Consider the following 20,591-nt stretch of genomic DNA (forward strand, 5'->3'; position numbering starts at 1 on the left):
AAGACCCATAGGTCATATCTCAACCCACAAATCCATTATTTCAAGAACGTTTTTTTAAATGTAAATTACAAAACAAATTAAGTCATGCAATTTGTTTTAGGGTATGGTCTGACATATTACATATTATATAATAAAACGATAACTCTATGGAATTTAATTGAATAATAATATTATGTAACGGCGTATGCTCGATGGTACATAATTTATTATGTTTACAAAGTAGATATTTATATATGACGTGTTTTTTAACAAATTTTGACTGTATTTTGTAGACCATCGAAGTATAAAGATATTTAATATACTTTTATGATTGCTATTGCATCGAAATGGAAAGTTTTTTAATTTTATCGAATTGGACCGAAGACAAGAACAACGCATTCGTAACTATGGTTACTGTATAGCATCACTATAGTTTGTGGCGATAACATCGAGTGGTTGGTTCTTTATAGTACGGTCATTATACGGATGTTAGGCGAGTTCGAAAATCCCGTTCTCGTCTGACTTATCGGCGAATCTCAATACATAACGGCATAGTTGAGAAGTTGTTGAATTTATATTACCCAGAACGGTTTCAATGATTATCTTAATCGAATAACTAATACGTTTGCTAGTTAGTCGGTCAGCGTTGTACAAGATGTTCCATTATCTGCCACGGTCATATGCCATGTATGTATAGCAAGCCCTCCCCCTCCTCAAAAAAAAAAAAAAATCTATCAATATTATTCAGCCTTTAGAAATCTAAAAATTTAATTTAATACATATCCTTATAGTGTCACTCTAACTCGTAGCAAACAAATAGTTTGCACTATTTTAAACGTTTAATTTTGGTACGTAGGTATTACACTGGGAAATGTATGAAAAAATGAATTGAACTAAACGATAAAATTAATAATTGATAATCATTGACAACCACAAATGAATCGCTTTTTATTAAAAGGGCATATGTTTTACATTTTTTGTTAAATTTTCTTGCAACTTTCAACTTGTATAAACTTGAATTAAATATGTTTAAAGTATCGAAATTTGGTATAAATGTCGAGTACCATGCACGTCATAATGCACATAAAAAAAATTATTTACAAAGTTACCACATTTTGAAAGTTATGCAGTTTTTTATCATTTCCCAAAAGTTACCCCGTTGAAACATGTGCCCTTTTAACAAAGAGCGATTCAAATATATATAATAATAGTTTTTGTGTAATAATTTTATTAAAATTACATTTACGGCAGCTAAGAAGTTTTAAAATCAATACTTATTTAGCTGTGCAAAAAAAAAAATGTGAGGCGAATGCTAATCGAGTAAGAAGTAAATATTAAGTCACTGTTGGAACAAATAAAATAAATTTAGTTGTAGAAATGTTTACCTATTATTGCAGTAGCACGATAATGATCAGAGTACAATAATATATATAATATATAGCACTCGATGCTTCGAGCATTTTGAAAAAAACATTTTTTTTTTTTGTGTTAATCTAATGTTATTATTATTGTTATTAAAATCGAATTATTGTTATTATTTTTTAATGAAAAACTACACTATTCGTGGAAACAATAAATTACAGAATTAATATTATTAATTTAAAGAAAAATAACACGATCAACAGTTGAATCATTATACAGTAGATACATAGATGTTGCTGGTTTGAAATAGCGTTGACTCTAAGATGTACTTGAAAGTAGCAAGAAGGAACTCATTGAGGTTCGGTCTCCGTTTATCGTATGTCTTCACATCGTTTAACGTCCACACAAGAAAACAACGGCTGCTACGACCGTTCTATAGTATATTGGCTTCCATAAAGTCTCTTCGGGATCGACGTTCTATGGTCTGAACGCGAGATTTGCATACGATGAAAAAACTATTGGTTATGATTTGTTTCTGAAAATAATATACTCCTATACTATTGGTATGACTTACTGTAGGATGACATTGTTCGCATCTATGGGTTAGAACGGTTCTCTGTCTTGATCCTTTGCATTTTAAAACGAACCACAGTTCGTCTAACAAATCTCTCCACATGGATCTGTGCGGGCCAATTCTCTGCAAAATGTATCAATAAATCGTGTAAGTCCTGCACATATTTGGTTTTGACTACGTAAAATAATTAGTCTATAATTTAGTACAATAATTATTACAAAACCAAAACAACACTTTAATGAAACGCAAATATACTGTTGTTTTAAACCGTTTGAGTGTAATTAAAAACTAAACGTTGCATGGGAGAAAAAAACGAACGCGTTAATGTTTTTTTTTCTTTAATAAGCGGTTTTCAGTCATTAACAATATTATTACTAGTTGTTGCGAGCTAAAAGTTTTGTTTACTTAGTTATAGTATCATACGTTTGGTTGTTTAATATACAATTAGCGGCTATATTATAAATTATACTCATAATACACGCTGAGCTATATGTTACAATATAAAATCAAACATTGTCATGTCATTATTTTACTTATTATCACTATTGATGTATTACGATCATTCATTAGTAGGCATGTTTGGAAAATATAGGTATACGTTTTTTTGAACTATACACTATAACAAAATTGTTATTGAACTAACAAATTTTCTAAAAAGTAAAAATTAGAGTGAAATTTTGATTTATCGTTTTAATTTTATAAGGTATAAGTATATTTTTTACGCGGCGCTGTGTATAGGCAATTTTGCTACGTTGATGTATACAAGACCCCGTTAATGGTATAAGTCCGACATCTCACTATTTGTCAAATAATAGGTACCTTACAAGTTATATTCGACTATTAATCGTTTCCAAATTAAAATTAACCATACACTTATAAAATCGTTAGCCTATGAAACTGTATTCAAAGCCAAGCACTGGAAATGTTAGCTACCTGTTCGGTATATTTCATTTTTTTCCGGTAGTAATAGAACTCGTAGAATGCGACGAAGATGGAAATAAAAAGACCGACCAAGAGCACAACAAACACACCGCCTGGAACACATTATAAGGCTTAAGTTGACTAAGTCAAGAAGTGATACTCTCAACACTCACAAATATTTTTAAAATCAAGAGTGTTTGTTTTCGAGCCACCGTTAGATTCTTCGGGCACGCACATATTATCGTTTGGCGGTTTCCACCATTTGTTGTACAACATTTGTATCTCGCCCTTTTCCTGTAAATCTAAAATGGTCAACGATATCTGATCTTTCCACGGCGAACCTGATGACATTATACGCGTGTGTTTGTCTTTATTCTTCAATATTTAATGTAATTTTTTTTTTTTTTACTGAAACTCACCCATCGGCGTGGCTATCCCGTAACCTTTCGAGTCCAGCAGTCCGTTGATTTGTGTCAAATTACAATTTCTTTGCACGGCATAGTCGAGCATGGTGGACTCCATTAGAAAAGCGTAATTACCTTGCAAAACACGTTCGATACCTTCATTGTAAGACGTCACGAACACAGATGGTTTTTTCTTTCGCATGTACGCCCACATTTTTTTATACGTTTCTATCATGGAATCCTTTAATAAGCAACGCGTTGCTCGATAAATAAACAGGATTTAATTTATCGACAATTGGTGTTGTGGCGAAAAACTATATTTAACAACTCCACAATCCATACTTGTTTAGCTTAACATTGTCTATCAAATTTTTAATTTTTTTTAACGTAAATATGTTTTTGGACTGGATACAAACAAAAGGTTTGCGTGGATAAAAAATAAGGTAATTCAATGGCCGAGTCTGGTTCGATTTCTGGCTGTAAATCTAAACTTTTGCCTTTTTTCGACCATTGAATCTGAGGTTATTATCTTGTTATTACAGGATCATTATCGGGTCACTATAAAAAAAAAATTACGATAAATGGAGTCGAGGATAGGCTATTGTAGATATAATAAAGAAAGTGGAAGGAGAGGATATTTTTGAAATCCAATGAAGTATGATTTGATTATGTCGTCATCTAAGCCCAAAACATATCCATGATTCTATGTTTTCTCGTGTAGTGGAGAAAATTAATTTGTTGGTATTTGTTTTTTCTAATAACAAAGGATTACAATTTAAATCGACCTCGGTTAATACCGACCATTTTAATCTAGTCTCTCCATATTTCTCGCCGTTCTCTACTATCTCTCTACACACCCCAAGCACGTCCACGTGTACATTATAACAACATCTGCAAAAATACTCTATCAGTATATTTCTAATCATGTTTCCTTGAATTCTTCGACGCGTGTTAATTTTCTTTCCTCGTTACTTAACAAAACGCTCAAGCTATCCTTTGGGTTTTCTCTCTTATCATAAAGTAGTCTACTCGTGACACATTCGCAACAACCACCACTAGAGAGATTTAATTGAAACGTCTATTAGTAGTTATTACCCTGAAGAACGTCATGGTGGTACCGCTGTCCAACGTACCGTACGCAATGTTTGTCTGTGCTGCCAAGTCTTCGGCATTTTCGATGGGACTCACCATCCGTTCGACGGTCAAGAATGCGGCAAGGTTTGCGGTGTAAGAAGACACGATGATTAACGTGAACGACCACCAAACACATCCGACAATTTTCGTGGATATTGCCTGAAAAGGTCGTTTATTTATTACACATACCTCCCACGCGCAATATTCGCAACTGATTGTCATTACAATATCGACAAATTACACCATAACCGTTTTAGACACACCTAGCGCCGAATGGTTAATTTGTAAAGTACATACTAAATAAAATACAACCCATTACCAACCTTTGGGTAAATGTCGGAGCCTTGTTGCATGAGTGAGCCGATTGTGAACCAAAAACTATTGGAAAGCGAAAATCTGTTTGAATTCGAGGGACTGAAATCCGAGTTTGAGTTGTTCCACACGCCTCCAGAGTTAGGATCGTCCCATTCGTAAGGTGAAAATCTGGCTACGATGTACAATGTAAATGAAACGACAATATAGGCGACCAGCCAGTATATCCATACTTCCATGGCTAACGGGTTCATGAACGAGAAGAACTGTGCCGGTTGATTGCTAGGTACCTGCACAATGTTCGATAATTTAGTTTTAAGTTGAACGACACGAAGAGTATCGTTTTCACAGCTGATACAGTTGGAAAAAATGAGACAAATAACGTTTAATGGGCTCTCAATTGAATTATAATATGGCAGTTTTAAATGTACAGTGCGCAATAATATTATACTTGTTCGTGTTAAGGGTCAAGTATTGTGATCACCGTTTTCGGATTTGTTTATAAATTACTTTGCTCGCGGTTGCATAAATTAAATTAATTTCACCAAATTAACGTTTTAGCTTTTGCACCAGAAAAACGTGCTACGAATTTAATTTAAATTGAACGCCTTTAAAATAAACTGGCACGCTTTCACGAGAAAGGTATTCGCGAGACAAATATAAAATAAAAATAGTAATAAAGATAAGATACATGGGTCGATTATCTGGGTCGTGAGATGTATATTTGGCAACGGCGAGTATTTAAAACGTTTCGACTTTGTTTTTGCCATTTAAAAAGTTTACAATGTCTAGTGTCTTCTACCACATAACCGTTACACTATAGTACATATGTGTCTCATTTCGATTGGTATGTCAAAGTTTCCGAAATTATTTATCGTAGTACCTACCTACTTTAACGTCTATGGGCCAATTCAATTTAGTTGGAAATTCAAAATTCACAACAGAGATGGGTAAATTACGTAGGCAATTAGAAGTTAACCCGAATATTTTGCATACAAATCGAGTCGTTAAAACCAAAAATGCGCAAGTACCTTGTACAATATACTGATTCCCAAGTTCATAAACGGTTTTGTGAAATCAATGACGCTCTCCCTGGCATAGTTAATGGTCATAGATCCGACTGCCAAATCCGCTTTCTACACGATAAAACAATATTGTTAATCGCGATCAAATCGATATTTACTAGGGTTGGGGTTTTGACCGGCCAAAATCTTTCATGAACAATTGACTAGATTTTGTCTGGTAAAAATTGTCAAATTCGGTCAAAATCTGTTTTCTTTGTCCATTAAATGTTTGATTGACCAAATTGTAACCTGTCAATTGACATTGTACCAACCCTAATATTTACATAATTGTTGACAAATATAGTATTATAGGTGTGTACGTGTTTTATCAGCTGTTCCACAATACCGTTCCATTCCAGCGTTACAGGGTCTTGGGCACCGTACTTGTTGTCGGGCACCAAGTCCAATATATAGTCGAAACCCACTTGTTTGGCAATCATTTCCAGTAGATCGACACAAAATCCGTAGAACCTCGCGTTGCCCGTATAGTTTTTAGTACGATGCATCATAACATAAGGGAATTGCTAAAAAAAAAAACATTGATACAAGTCATAATAAAATACATTTTTAAAAAGTTTAAAAGCCTTAGAGCAACAATCAGATAAATTCACTTTTTTTTATATGTTCAAGTAGATAAAAAAAATCTGTCCCATTTACTATACAGGGTGTCCCATTTTAAAATACTAATCGATTTTTCTCCAAAAATACTAATCCAATCAAAAAGTTGCTTATTAGAGACTTTTAAAGTACAAAAGGGGACGTTAAAAAAAATATGGTCTAAAATTCAAAATGGCCGACTTACGGTCAAAAACATGTTTTTTTTTTAAATGGAAACCATGTATTTTTTGTTAACCAAACAAATGTTCTTATAAAAACTAACAACTTTTGTAGGAAAAAATGTTCGGTAAAATCCATAATTTAAATGGAAAAACCAATAATTTGTAAATAAAGTCTCTTTAGCTATTTTTAGTTTTGTTATTTTATTTTGATATTTATAGTAACCTTGGTATGTGTGGTAACTATGGTTTTTGTCTTTGTGATACACAGAAAAGAGGATAATGTTAACGATAAAGATAATGGTAATGTAATGGTAAGGTTACCACACATGACACGGTTACCATATGCATCAAAATAAAATAACAAAACTAAAAAGAGCTAGAGTCTTAATTTACAAATTATGGGTTTTACCCAAAAAAAATTTCCACAAAAGTTGTTAGTTTTGATAAGAATATTTGGTTGATTAACAAAAACTACATGGTTTCCACTAAAAAAAACATGTTTTTGACCGTAAGTCAGCCTTTTTGAATTTTGGGACATATTTTTTTTTAACGTCCCCCTTTGTACTCTAATAAACAACTTTTTGATATAATTAGTATTTTTGGAGAAAAATCGATTAGTATTTCAAAATGGGACACCCTAAATAATATAGGAGGAAAAATATAAAAGCTTTGATAAACATTTATGGTCTTGACAAAAAAGTAATTTAAATTTTGTGTATTGCAATTTAACTGTTTAAGGTTGACGTTTAAAAAATGTTATACAAAATAAAAACTATTCTATTAGAGCGACGTGACTTAAGTTAAAAGAATATGTAATCGTGTTAAATATGTATTTCAATAAAATCATTATTAATAATTATTAACGTTTGTAAGTCAAAATTAATTTGGGAGTTTATCATAAGCACTCGGTGTAGATTGAAAATAGTAATGAATTGACATAACAATATGATAGCTTCGGATAGTAAACATCCTTGTAATAATTGAAAAACCTATTTATTTACTTTATAGTTAATTAACGGATGACAAACTCTCTACTGCGAAATCGAGAAAGTAAAAAATTGAGGGTCAACCCAATATCTTATAGGACATTGCCTATCTGTTGTTACTGCAGTTCAATGTGTAGTTTAAATATAATTTTATGAATTAAAGATTAAAATCCGACACAAGTACACAAGTACAAGCTTACTTCTATTGTAACAACAACGAGTGTGATGTTGTAAGGTGCAGTATCGTGAAACGCTGACATGTCGGTTATATTGATACCTATTCCAGGAGTCCATTCGCCTACTTTAGACAACGAGTGCTGTTTTAATTTCATCAAATCCAACTTAAAATCGGTTCTTCTACCTTCCTTGAACTGTATAGGTCCCGTAAGCCCTTTGACTTCAACCTGTAAGAGATGCTTTTAAATTATACAACGCCAACTATCGAATGCGGACACTTTTTTTTGTTCCAACGAAATTGTGTAGAAATTAATTATCGGCCATTAAATAAACGATCGATAAATCAGCTACCAATTTCTACCATTATACCTAGGCATAAGGTTTTTGGGTTGTTTATAGAAAATAATTATGATCAAGAGCGCAAACCGAATTGATGTAGTTTATTAAGCTCGAGCCACTTTTCCATGGTATTTCCTCTTTGCACGATATGTTGGCGTATTCCAGTTTGTTATTGTGTTGGAGAGCACTTAAACCGACGGCCATTACTTGAACCGAATCATATACGAGTGCGGGTTCACACTAAACATTCGAAATACCACGTTTAAAATCAATATACCACAAGTGTTAGATTAATATGTACAAAACAGACCTGTGTCAACATGAATTTGTCCACAGTATGATTGTTTTCGACGGCATACGTTTTCATTTGCTTCAAAATTTCTCGAACCCCAACGTCGTCTACGTCTACCATCCTGAACGCTGTCAAGTTGACAAAGTTGTATTTGAAGTCTTCTAAGTCGAACATTCCCATGTCCTATTCAATTCAGGAAAATGTAAAAATTATCGTTGCGTACATGTATAGCTCAAGGTAAAAAAAAAAAAAAATATCTTTAAGGGACCTTGTTTTTAAATATATAATATACACTGTGATTCGCTTCACGGTTTTATACATATTATAATTTATTAAAAATAGTTTTTATCTTAAACAGAATATTTTATTTGCAATTGTGCATTTAGGAAGTATGGTATCACTCAGAGATACGCGAATTAAAATGTTAATTATAATTGAAATTTCCAATTATAACACAAATGTTTAAATGTGATATATTTAGCAGTAATACTAGTAATAAAAGCTGAATATTTAAAAAAATGTTGCTTATGAGTTATAAAAAGGCATAGTAGACTTAAGGCGAAAATAATTGTACATTTTTAAAAACTTAAGGTGTAGCAAATAGTAATTTTAATAACTATTTTTTTTTTGTTAACAGCCCTTTTTGTTAAAGGCTGGTTGGCAGCAATTCTCCACTCCTGATGCATCTCCGCTTTCTTTTTTAATTCGCAATAAGATCTGCAGTCCATATCTCTTACTATTTGACTAATGTAGTCCAGTGGCGGTCACTCTCTACTGTTATTCCCCTCAATGGCCCCTTCTATTATCCTGCTAAGTAAACTGTTATGACTATACGCGGGAAAAAATGTAAATCTTTAACAGAAATAAATAATATATTTTTTTTAAACCTAGTTTAATCACATTTAACAAAAAATAGTATGATAAACATACATATTTTATCCTTTCTTTTTCCTAATTAAACGTTTTAGCCATTTGTTTGATTTAAGTTAGACATGAAATGCAATACAATATCAGCATATACTATACATGGACAATGGTCATATATTGATTTGGGGCATATATTTTGGGGGAGGGGATTTCGTAATAGGTGTAACGTTATAAAGTCCAGAAAAGCGACTATAAAACGTAAGAAAATATATTGTCTGTTTTTTAAAGTCTGTACTACAGCCTGGCTCATACCAAAGTGTTGACTTGATAGGTTGGAATTATAGTTAGTTGCCACTTATTAACGGCGACCCTAAGAAGTTAAGGAAGTACATGTTTTTAACTCTAATCAGTCGCCTGACATGATAAAGTATCAACTGCTCGTAACAGCGAGTCTATCCGGTGACTGTGTACAAAAGAAACACTACCCCGCGTGGCAACGCCGGTTAAAATATAATGAAGACATTGTAATATTACTATTGTGTATACTTACAAAAGACGTAAAGAGATAATGAAATTTGTAGTCGTTCATTTGGAGCTGCAAAATCTGTAAAACGTAAAGTATGCGTATCTATAATATAGGATTTTGTTTTATTTTATAAACGAAAAAATAATAATTTGACTTACTCCTCTTAAAAAATGGTTCACGTGTTCCGATTTTGTATCAACCAACATGTTATAAATTTCCATATTTTTTATTTCACTCAAAACTGACCTGTACGTCTCGGGCGTTGCGTATCTCAGATAAACGTCTACGGGTTTTTTGTTCGGCACACTTTTCATGAAGTCTTTCATTCTAAATAAATCTAAAATCAAATTGACAATCAAGTCGTGTACTTATGCAATTCAGTACATTTTCTAAAAATCTAGACCACATCCAACACATAAAAAGTATATTGGTATAAAATACAAAATATGTATATATCGAACAAGTGGACGTTTGCATTTTACTGATATTTAATGTGTATCGCCATTTTGGTACTTGACATTAAACACGAGCTATTTAAATTCTTTAACGCTAAAAAATACTATTGTATTCGTCACGGTTTTTCGGATGGCGTCTGATCTCACTTCGTCTTCGATTAATTTAATTTAACAACATATACATTTAATCTAGACACGATCGAGCAAAATATAATCGTTACCATAGTCGTGTTCGTAGATGATCGCCATCTTGGTCCAGTTCAAAAACGAAATGACATCATTGTACGCTTGGTTCAGGAGATTTTGCGCTGGATATAAATTTACTGACAACCGTTTAGGTTCATTGTCCAAGTCTAATCTGGCTTCCATGTGCGGTAGGTCAAGTGCATCACACATGGAATGGACGTGAGACGCCAAGTAACCGTTGCTAGGTCCGAACAATGTGGTGATCCCCAGATTCAACTGGTTGCACGCTAAATAATTTCACATGATAAAATAAGTTCGGGTTTTTAATAGTTAAATGAGCTAAACCTTTTTTAGTAGCGTAGAAACTATTATCGTTCGGTACATATTGGATGTCGTACGATACTTGAGTGTGAGGTAGAAGGTTAACATCGTGGTTGATTTGGTTTACTGAAAATTTAAACGCTACCTCGGCACTGCCGTTGATCTGATCATAAGTAAATAGTGCTCCTGGTTGGTCAATGACCATAAAAAAAACCATTAAAATCCATCAAATAAAATCCAATCAAAAACATTACAAATTTCTAATATAATTTAAATTTTAATATCGAGTTCACTAAATATTTTCAATGTTTTTATAATACTAGTATAATAGAGGCCTGTCATTAATATTCGTTAAATAACAAAACTAACTATTGTATCTCGGTGTTTGGTAGTTTATTTTTCTGACTAAAGCATTAGTAAGGGCACGAAATTAACATTAACCACTTTTTTTATTGAGAAATAAACGTTTTTAACATCTTATGCCTATTAGCCATACAATTATACAATTGAGCAATTAAAAAATAATAATATTGGTTTGTAAGATTGATTACAAAGATTTTTTTTTTTAAGTAAGTTGATCAAATTAATGTTGTCAAGGTACTTGTCCAAGGCTTACCATTTTACTGATATGTTTTTTTTCAGTTGCTCGACTGCATTAATTTTTCTGTAACTTGGCTTATGTGTTCGATAGTGATTATTTTGTTGCAGTATTCGCATATAGGTGCTTCTTGTTTGTTAAGTATGTAAGAATGTGTGCATTTTGTATGGCCTAAATTTAGTCTCCAGAGGTTAGTATCGAGTCTTCTGTTTGTGTTTACTGTTCTTGTTTGGTATACCATTTTTTTTTTTTTTTGTAAATTTTAATTTATTATTCGTGACGTTTTTGCTGCCATTTGGCTAGACATACCTTATTGATTATTGCGATGTTATCGTTAAGTAGAGCATGTTGGATTTTAATAGTGAGATAGATAGAACATTTAATGGAATCCACAAAATATTCATGTTATTATTTGTACTTAGACGCTTTGAATGTATTGGACAAGGGGAATTTCAGTATATGGTTTGTTAATAACATTGACGGAACTGATAGAATCACTGATTATGATGTGTTTTGCTTGTTGATTTAGGGTTGGATACCGTTTGGGGAGATTTCAGTGGCTTTTAGTTAATGTGATCGGTATACAAGGTTTCTGATTATTTTGTTGAGATCATTGGTGATAATATTATTATTTGTGTACATTTTGTCGCGTTGTGTCAATTGTGTATCGAATTTGAAGTTATAGAGCCATGTTGGTGAGAAGGAGATTTTTTTACACGGTGTATTTATTAGTCCAATATAAATTTCTGTGCAGTATTCTTGGGAAGCTTTTTTTAAAAAAAATTTTCAAGTAGTTTCCAAGAAAGTTTGTTATCTAGTATCATGCCTATAGTATTTGAATGTTTGTTTCCAGATTTATGTTAAGTTCGTTTAGTGTGAGAGAGGGATTTTAGATATATTACCTGGCACGCTTAAAAATAATGGCTTTAGATTTCAAGGCTGAAAATTTAAAACACGAGCTGTCTGACCATGATTGTACCTTGTTTAATGTTTCTTGCGTAAGATAATTTGAAGCCATCAACCCTTATTCTCACCATAAACACGATTACCTCGTGTTTGTTTAAGTTGGCTGTCGGCCAAAATCGTAACTTGTCAAAAAAGTTTTCTAAGCTAATTTGGTGGGGAAATACAGATTTGAAAATGCCAATTATAATTATTATACTAAAATATTTATCAAAAAAACAATAGTGTTGATTTTTGTTAAATTTCGAAGTGTAATTTTATATCGTATAATATTTATAAATACAATACAAAAATTATAGTATTATTTTTTATGCCTTGTAAATATTTTGACTAGCTGTCCTGATTAGATTTACTTCAATTATTTTTAGTTACAAAATAAAAAAAAAGAATAGTTTTCCTTAATCTAAAAACGAAATGAAAATTAAATGTTGAGACAAATTAAAAGCTTTGCCATGCGCGTGTAGTATATATATTTACATATAATATATATATATATATTTACAAATTTGAATATTGTCTAATAATGTACTATAACATAAATGAAAATGTTTTCAAAAAGAAACACTACAAAATTGTAATTATTTTAAGAGTAAACTAGTGTAGCGCGTTAAAAGAACCACCCAGTATATATTTCTTCACTAAGTGTCATTTATTTTTATTAAACTCAATTACCAATTGAGTTGTTCGTAGTTTATTACTTTATAAAAGCATTAAAAAGTTGTTAAGAGGTCTTTAAATGATTAGAAATCACTTAAGACCAGTCGACTGCACTTACGGAAGTCCGGAAAAATGTGTTGATATGACATCGGCGGATTTTATGGGTTTATATTCTACATTTTTATAAGAATTGGTTAAAAGAAGCATATATAGAGGCAACGAAAGAAGCAAAACGGTGTAAATTTACTATTTCAAAGTGCCGCCAGAAATCGGATATGAAGCATTTAAGTAGTAATTTCCCGGTCGATTTTCCAGTCCCATAGAGTATATATAGTCGATTTCCTGTAGTAAATTGAAATGTCCATTACCGGCGTCTGAGTAGTATTTTTTAATGGATATTTGACACGATATTATGCAATCGGTCGGATTTTGTATAATAATATATATATATATATATATATTACTTCGATATAATACAAATTTGAAGGCTTAAGACCTCAACGTGGTCTTCTTAATGGTAATATTATTAGTGGTGTGTTTAATGAAATGTGTCGAGATTTGTTTAAAAAATAATTTCATTTATTCACTTCTAACTCTTTGGATATGTACTGAATCATTAAATAAATAACCTAAATTGGTACCAATAACCAAACATAAGTTCACTATAATCATAATTTATTTTCGCTTATTTTTACTAGACATGAAAGTGTAATTTTTTAAACGATAAAAATGGGATTTAATATACACAACATACCTATTTTATAAATTCATTTGTATGTAAAAAAAAAAATAGATTGTTAATAGATATTTGCCATCCTCAAAATTATTCAATTAAAATTTAAGAAAATCATTTTTTTTTTTAAATTATTTTTATTTGAATACGGTTTAACGACATTATTGAATCTTGATTTTATGTACAGTTTTTATTTCAAGCAATAAAGCTAAGGGTATAGGAAAATATATTTTTTATTTCAACTCGGCTGTTAAAAACTAACCAAAACCCATCGAAAAACAACAGCTTCAAAAATAAAACGCATCGACATTGGCATTCATAAAAGAAAAAAAACAATGTTATACGATCGTTTTCAATGTCAACGGTTTTTGTTTTAGCATTAATTATTATTTTAAGTGAATCCATTAATTGTACAAATATTGCTTAGGCAAATTCTTTTTCGTTTTTAGAGAATAAAAATATATACAAATACATACAACGTATTTTTTTAAATAATTATTTTAGGAATTTTTTTACAATAGAACTATAGAACCCTTTAAAATCGTGTCTTAAATTTGCTTTTGTACATAAGTAACATTTGTTAGTTGTTATTACAACTTATGTTAAAAATATGTAATATGTTTGCACCACACACATTATACTAGTTTATTTTTGTTGATATTTTGTTTTGATTGTCAATAAAAATTAAAAAAAAATGTTTTTTCTAATCATTTTTTGAAATGAAACACGGTGTGTTGCTTTAGATCTTACCTATTTTGATTTTGTCCATTGCATGTACCCAGTCTTGCAATACAACCATGAATATTAGTTTAGTTGTAATTCCACGGTGCCACTGGATCATGATGAAAATCCTTGATTTTTTAATCCGATAGTTTGTATATAGTTTGGATTGTTTGTATATATATCTATCTAAAAAAAAAAAAAGCATAGCTGTTGTATAAGACTTTAATTATAATGCTCGATTAAAAATTATCATCAAATCTGTAAAAATTATTTTAGATTTTAACCATTTTATAAAAGTGTTGAACATAAATAAATAATGTTTATAATAAAAAAAGGAAGGTAGAAAGTAGAAAGACAGGAGGGGGGGGGGGTTACAGCTGGGTACATATTGGAAATTCTACGGTTTTTAATAGTAAAATTAGCACAGCATATATGTACATGTATATATGTTTATATACATGTATGACCAATCGACGAGTGACTATTAAGAGTTTATTGTTGTTAAATGACAACAGCTATATTGTTATAATTACTTACCGACATGGAGTACGACCACAAAGAACATTAACCCTTTGGGGCACGCGGCAGTATGGTATTTTACGTAGTCAACTTTTCCGGCTTCAAGCGCTCGTTCCGACACACTAACACACGGCCAAGGGACAATAAGTCAATCGGACCGCCAGAGTGCTCTTCGTGAACGGACAAGGACAAGTGCGAATTGAAAATACCACATTCGTTTAAACGCCGAGTCAATCAAAAAAAAAAACCCCGGCATAATGAGTCGTTGCATAATTGGGCGTGGGAGGATAGGTCAGAGGTCTACAGGAATTATTACAACTGAAGGTGATAAAATTACTTTAAAAAAAAAAAACCGACGTTTCGATGCGAATCTACGGACAGTAAAATTAGAGAAAAAAAATCGTATTGCAAAACCCGCGATGACCTTAACGCGTGTAATTTTAGTATTAAGGAGGATACGTTTAGGATTGATCGTCTATCTATAATAATTTGTTGCCCGTAAATCGCAATTATCAATAAAATCAAAATGTCTTTCGAATACCCGTTGTCTTTTGATTCACTCACACATAGCAATAAAAAAATGTACTTCTTTTTTTTTGGGTTTTCCTTAGTACAAAAAAAATATGTAAAAAATTTGACTATAGACCACTTATTTGACTATATCTAATTTTCAGACCTAAAGCCTTAAAACTACACCTCATAAACAACTTGGAATTGTACAATGGTTAAAATGCAATTCTTCCTTTTTTTATTTGTTAGTTATTCCTATATATATAAAAATGACTATAGATTTGGAGAAAATCCTCACTCTTGATCTACCTTTAGACTAATTCTCAGACCTTAAGTCTCGAAATTATACCTCAAAAAAACGTAATAACGAAAAATTGTCCACCCTTTCTGGGGGAAAAGGTCTATGGTATTTGTTTAGTTAACACTCTATCTGAAGAATATTGCATATGCCAATTTGGAAATAGTTCTACTATTTTTAAAACAAGTTTTAGAGCGACGTTTTTTGAAGGTGCAAAATATGTACATTTTTTGGATGTTTTTCTCAGGTGATTCTAAAGGGGAAGGTAAAGGGGACTTTCCATATTTTTAGCCCAGCATTGTACCTTTCAGGTACGATATTTAATCTGTAGAATTAATGGTTTAAAATACATCGCAGGTAAAACACTCACAACAAAGTAATACCCGATTCGGTTTCATTTCCACACACAAAATTGAAAACCGTTAATATTTCTATAATGTTAAAATTGTCACTGGAGAAAAACAATTTTACTTTCGTTCACGCGACACTATCGCGTCTTTTTAAAAATACTTCTCTCCGTTAAGAAGAATGAAGATGTAATATTATGTTGTATTAATAATAATGATAAAGCCGTGACGACTTTAAAAAAAAAAAAAAAGACTCAAATCCGGTGACTCGATAGTGACATTAAAACCTAGATCCGGTTGCCGGTCACGTATATGCGGGTGTGCTTTTGCGAAACGCCGTTTATCAAAGTCGAAATGTACGAAATATAACTTTATAACTCTCAAAACGGTACAATAGTATAATATAGCATAAGGGTTTTTTTTCTGTAAAGCTTCGGGTACAACATTATAATAATAATAATAATGTACAACGCGTGATGAAGGGTATAGGATAGCGGAAACGTTGGGGAGAGAACATGATGTATTTTTTTTCCATAGTAATTTAACACCCGACTGTATAATACATATATTTTTCGAAATTCGATGCATATAGGTTTAGGCCTGAGAGAAAGCCGTGAATGTATAGCATTATTCTTATAGCGATTGTCCTATTATCTACTGATGTATTTTTGATTTGGCAACTTTTTCGTTTACCGTTTTCAAAATGAACTTTTCCAAAATAACTTCATGCACATTTTTAATGGAAATAAACTCGACCAATCTTTTGATCCTATATTGAATTTCGCTGTTGTTCACACAACGATATGCCAGCATTACTATAATGTACATATTATTAGCGTCTGTCGTTTTTTTGACGCGTCACATTCGTATTTGACATTTAGTTTTGATCTTTCTACAATTATCAACATAATAATATTGTTGGTACGATAAATATGTTCAGATAAGCCGTAAACAGAGTAGTAAGCCTTGTTTTTTAACGAAAAATTGGCATGTGTGGTGTTCTCTTAACATGATATTATACAAAAAATAAAAATGTTAACTTAAGTATAAATTGAACAATATTTAATTATCGAGTTCCAGCTTTTAACCAGTAGTTATAGTATAATATATTATACTTAGTTTTGACTCCAAACAGACTAGGTGTTGATTTTATACGGATATAAAATATCCGATAGAAAATAATAAATATGATAACTCTTAGCCACATGTATTTTGATCAGTATCTATAATCATTACGTTACGGTTTAATTACGCCTTAATGAAAGCTTTTAATGTCAAATTATGTTATATGAAAAAAATAGATAATACATTTGGTGTCCTCATAAATATGTGCAGGTGGTGATGACAAGAGGAATTATTAGCCAATGGAAACAGCCAATTTATTATAATTTCGATGAACCCATGATACTGGAGATATAATATCAAATAATTCAGTCGTTGGAAAGCATTGAATACGGTTAAATAAATAAGTTTTATAAAATGTTTAGAGTAAATTATTTGTAAAACTAGGTTGTGGCAATAGTGAATGATAAAACCTAATTTATTTTAGAAATTGGTCTATACATTTCCCTATCTACAATTTTTCAGATAATACCTAACATGCATACTGCCCATAACTTTAGTTTTAAGGAGAATATGTACGATAACACAGGTAATACAAACGGGTAAAGTATACGTTTATATATATTTTTTAGTACAATGATAGTAATAATTATACTTGTATTAATAATTGTAATAATTTACTTGTGTTTTTTTAAGTTAAAATGAAAAAAATTCATACTGTGATAAACTTGATAAGGAAACGTTAAATTGTGTTCCGATAATGTTATTCAACTATTAATAAAAATATAATATATTAAATGTTTAGTTTTGACTGTTATTTTTTAGCATTATTAAAAAATAAGAACACTTTGTTAAACTGGGAATTAGTTCATTACAAAACGTTTTACTAATGTAATATATTAAAAGTTTATTTCTGACTGTGTTTTCTTAAGCATTGTTAAAAAATAAGAACACTTTGTTAAACTGGGTCTTAGTCCATTACAAAACGTTTTACTGAAGTTCATAAAAACATGTGACGATGAGTCATCACTTCCGGTATAACGCTGCTGTATAAAAGAAGGTTATTCACTTGTAATCGGTCTCAGTCAGTTGTAAACGCTGATGATGATAGCATTGTTATCAGAATACGAGTATACAAGTGTATTATTTTTTGTGTTTAAGGTTTTTTTTAAATATTTTATTCTTTAATTATACATATATATATATATAACCATAAATGTTGCTTTTGTCTTTTCTACATTTTTGTTTTACATTCAAATTTTGAATGGTAATTAAACTAACTAGTTTTATTAGTAGAAAAATACATTGTGTTACAAAAGTAACCTAATGTAATTCTTAATTAGTGTGAAGTGTAAATGTTTGTTATTGACGGATGATGTAGTTTAGAAAATTATATCTCTAGTATCTGTATGGTTAAAAATACATATTTCATCTTAAGTTGTATCATGGATAAAATTCTCGTGCTGATGTCGCAGACCTTGTATTTTTAGGTAAAATTTACCATATAACATAAACATATTATTATATATTTGATGATTTAACGTTTTTATTGGATTCTTTTGGAATGGTCTCTTAAATTTCTATTTTTTATACTATGTTAGTTGTTAATAATTTCTATCTACTGTGTTCATAGAAATTAACAAGAAGACCGTTCTTTTGTATTAAATAAGCGTTCTTCTCTTAGAAACGGAGACTTGTATATTGTCTTCTTATAATTTTTTTTTAAAATCCAATATTTATGAAGTTTAAAGTTTGAATCTAAAGATTTTAAAGTACCATAGAAAGAAAAAAAAATATCATGTTATTTATTATGTATATTATAAAGATATATTGATCGCCATATTTATAGCTTGAGGTACCGTCTAGCGTAATCGATGCTCGACCAATTTGGACCCTGCAAAAGCTGCGTTAAGTATATTTTTCGCTGCATGGACAATTTCCATGTAGAAATATGTCCACGCGAAAAATAGTTAACACCACATTGTTATTTGTCGATAACGTTATCCTAGCACGTATTTTTTGTATGTGTATATATTTCTCAGCAAAAGTTCTAAATTTGATTTTTATCTTTGGTGTTCGCACGTGCTAAAAAATATGTCTGGATATTACCGTTAAAAACTAAGAAGCATTTGTTTTATTGGTCCTCGCAAAATTATGCAATTTTTTAAGTCATAAATCATAATCGTTGAATATTTTACTATGATCAACATAAGGTTTCGAAAATTAATTAAACATTTATTTCTCAAACAATTTGGGCTAATTTATACTTCTATTAACAAAAAAAAATTATATTTACACCAATAACAAAAAACTATTAATAATTTCTCACATTGGTCGTAAAAAAATAAGTAATAACATTATTGGTTATTTTATTAAAGGTCGATTTTTTTTCCAACTAGTTCTTAAAATATTATTATGCAAATTGGAAATATTTTTGTTGCAAACAAATACTTAGAGATTTCAAGCTTTCAGTATACGTGGGAATGTAGAGGTATATGTTTTAAAATAATATGAACATTTCTAAAAGCTCACTTTTGATGGATCCTCGAGGTTTATTTTGGATGTAAAGTCGTAGTACGGATATATGCCGAAAAGCCATACTTAGTTGTTACGTTAATGCTTTGAACCTAAAACATTTATTTTAATTGGAGTTGTTTGCTTTGAGTTGGTAGTTTGCTTTACACATTTTTCATTGTTATTATTTTATTTTAATCATCGAATTGTAATGCGGTTTTATTAGGTTTTAGTGCGTAGGGAAAGCAAAGTTTTTGGGATATTTTATCCTTATAATATCTAAAAAAAAAAATAGGTTAAAGTAAGAAAATTGTTAAAAAAAATGTAATCATTTTTTCAAAAACAATATTTACACAATTGATGTGTTAACTAATTGTTTATTTAACAGCTGATATTAAAATGCCTAATAATGATAGTTTTAGGATTTTTAACAATGTTTTACTCGTTTATTGTTCGTTAATCGTTTTTTGGATGTATGAAACGTGAAACATACAGTTAAAAATTTACAATATTATCTCTTGGAGAAGTATTTTAACTTTACCAAGTGGAAGTTATCGTGTGAAAAAACACTTTCTTGGACGTGGGTCGCGTACTCGAGACATTTTCGTAACAATTCGTTTCTCATTAAATAAAATCTGTTTGGTAAGAATAATATACAAGGTCGTTACCGGTGGGAGGGGGGGGATGTAATAGTAGAGAATTTGTGATGTTGATAATTTGATAAATGTTGTCGTTAGTAGCTGATGGCACGCGATGACGGTGTTATTATCATTATTATTATTATTGTCGATAAAAGGCTCGACCACCATAGTGTTACTGTCACTTTAGGCTATAATTTTCGTGCAACTGTAACGGGTGGCCACCGCCGCCGCCGCGCCCCCGAAAAAAAGTCATAAATATTATAGAGTCGCAAAGGTTACACTCTGTTTGGCCGAAATAAGCTGTAAAAAAACCTAAACACGTGCGATGCTTTCTGACTAAAATACCAT

General features: G+C 31.0%; 1 protein-coding gene across 2 annotated transcripts; it reads right to left on the reverse strand.

Annotated features, from left to right (window-relative positions):
• Window positions 1-1,598: 1,598 nt before the first annotated feature.
• Window positions 1,599-14,998, reverse strand: LOC126845954 (glutamate receptor ionotropic, kainate 2-like). Of its 2 annotated transcripts, none has more exons than XM_050585030.1 (18): window positions 14,890-14,998; window positions 14,380-14,538; window positions 10,703-10,864; window positions 10,393-10,644; window positions 9,875-10,053; window positions 9,741-9,794; window positions 8,342-8,506; window positions 8,119-8,271; window positions 7,716-7,919; window positions 6,071-6,274; window positions 5,718-5,822; window positions 4,698-4,976; window positions 4,336-4,533; window positions 3,256-3,481; window positions 3,010-3,177; window positions 2,849-2,949; window positions 1,916-2,038; window positions 1,599-1,825 (listed from the first exon to the last, which is right to left on the reverse strand). In XM_050585030.1, the coding sequence occupies exons 1-18, from the start codon at window positions 14,915-14,917 to the stop codon at window positions 1,775-1,777; spliced, it is 2,811 nt and encodes a 936-aa protein (XP_050440987.1). In that variant the 5' UTR covers window positions 14,918-14,998; the 3' UTR covers window positions 1,599-1,774. The 2 variants fall into 2 exon arrangements, with proteins under 2 accessions (XP_050440987.1, XP_050440988.1); XM_050585031.1 differs by having other exon boundaries at window positions 14,380-14,534; window positions 14,886-14,971.
• Between the last annotated feature and the right edge of the window lie 5,593 nt (window positions 14,999-20,591).

This window comes from Adelges cooleyi, unplaced genomic scaffold (genome assembly GCF_023614345.1).
Source record: "Adelges cooleyi isolate 19-005CV unplaced genomic scaffold, UGA_ACOO_1.1 ACOO_flye_CR_arks_rails_tigmint_CR_PRNA_8, whole genome shotgun sequence".
In the NCBI taxonomy this organism is placed as follows: domain Eukaryota; kingdom Metazoa; phylum Arthropoda; class Insecta; order Hemiptera; family Adelgidae; genus Adelges; species Adelges cooleyi.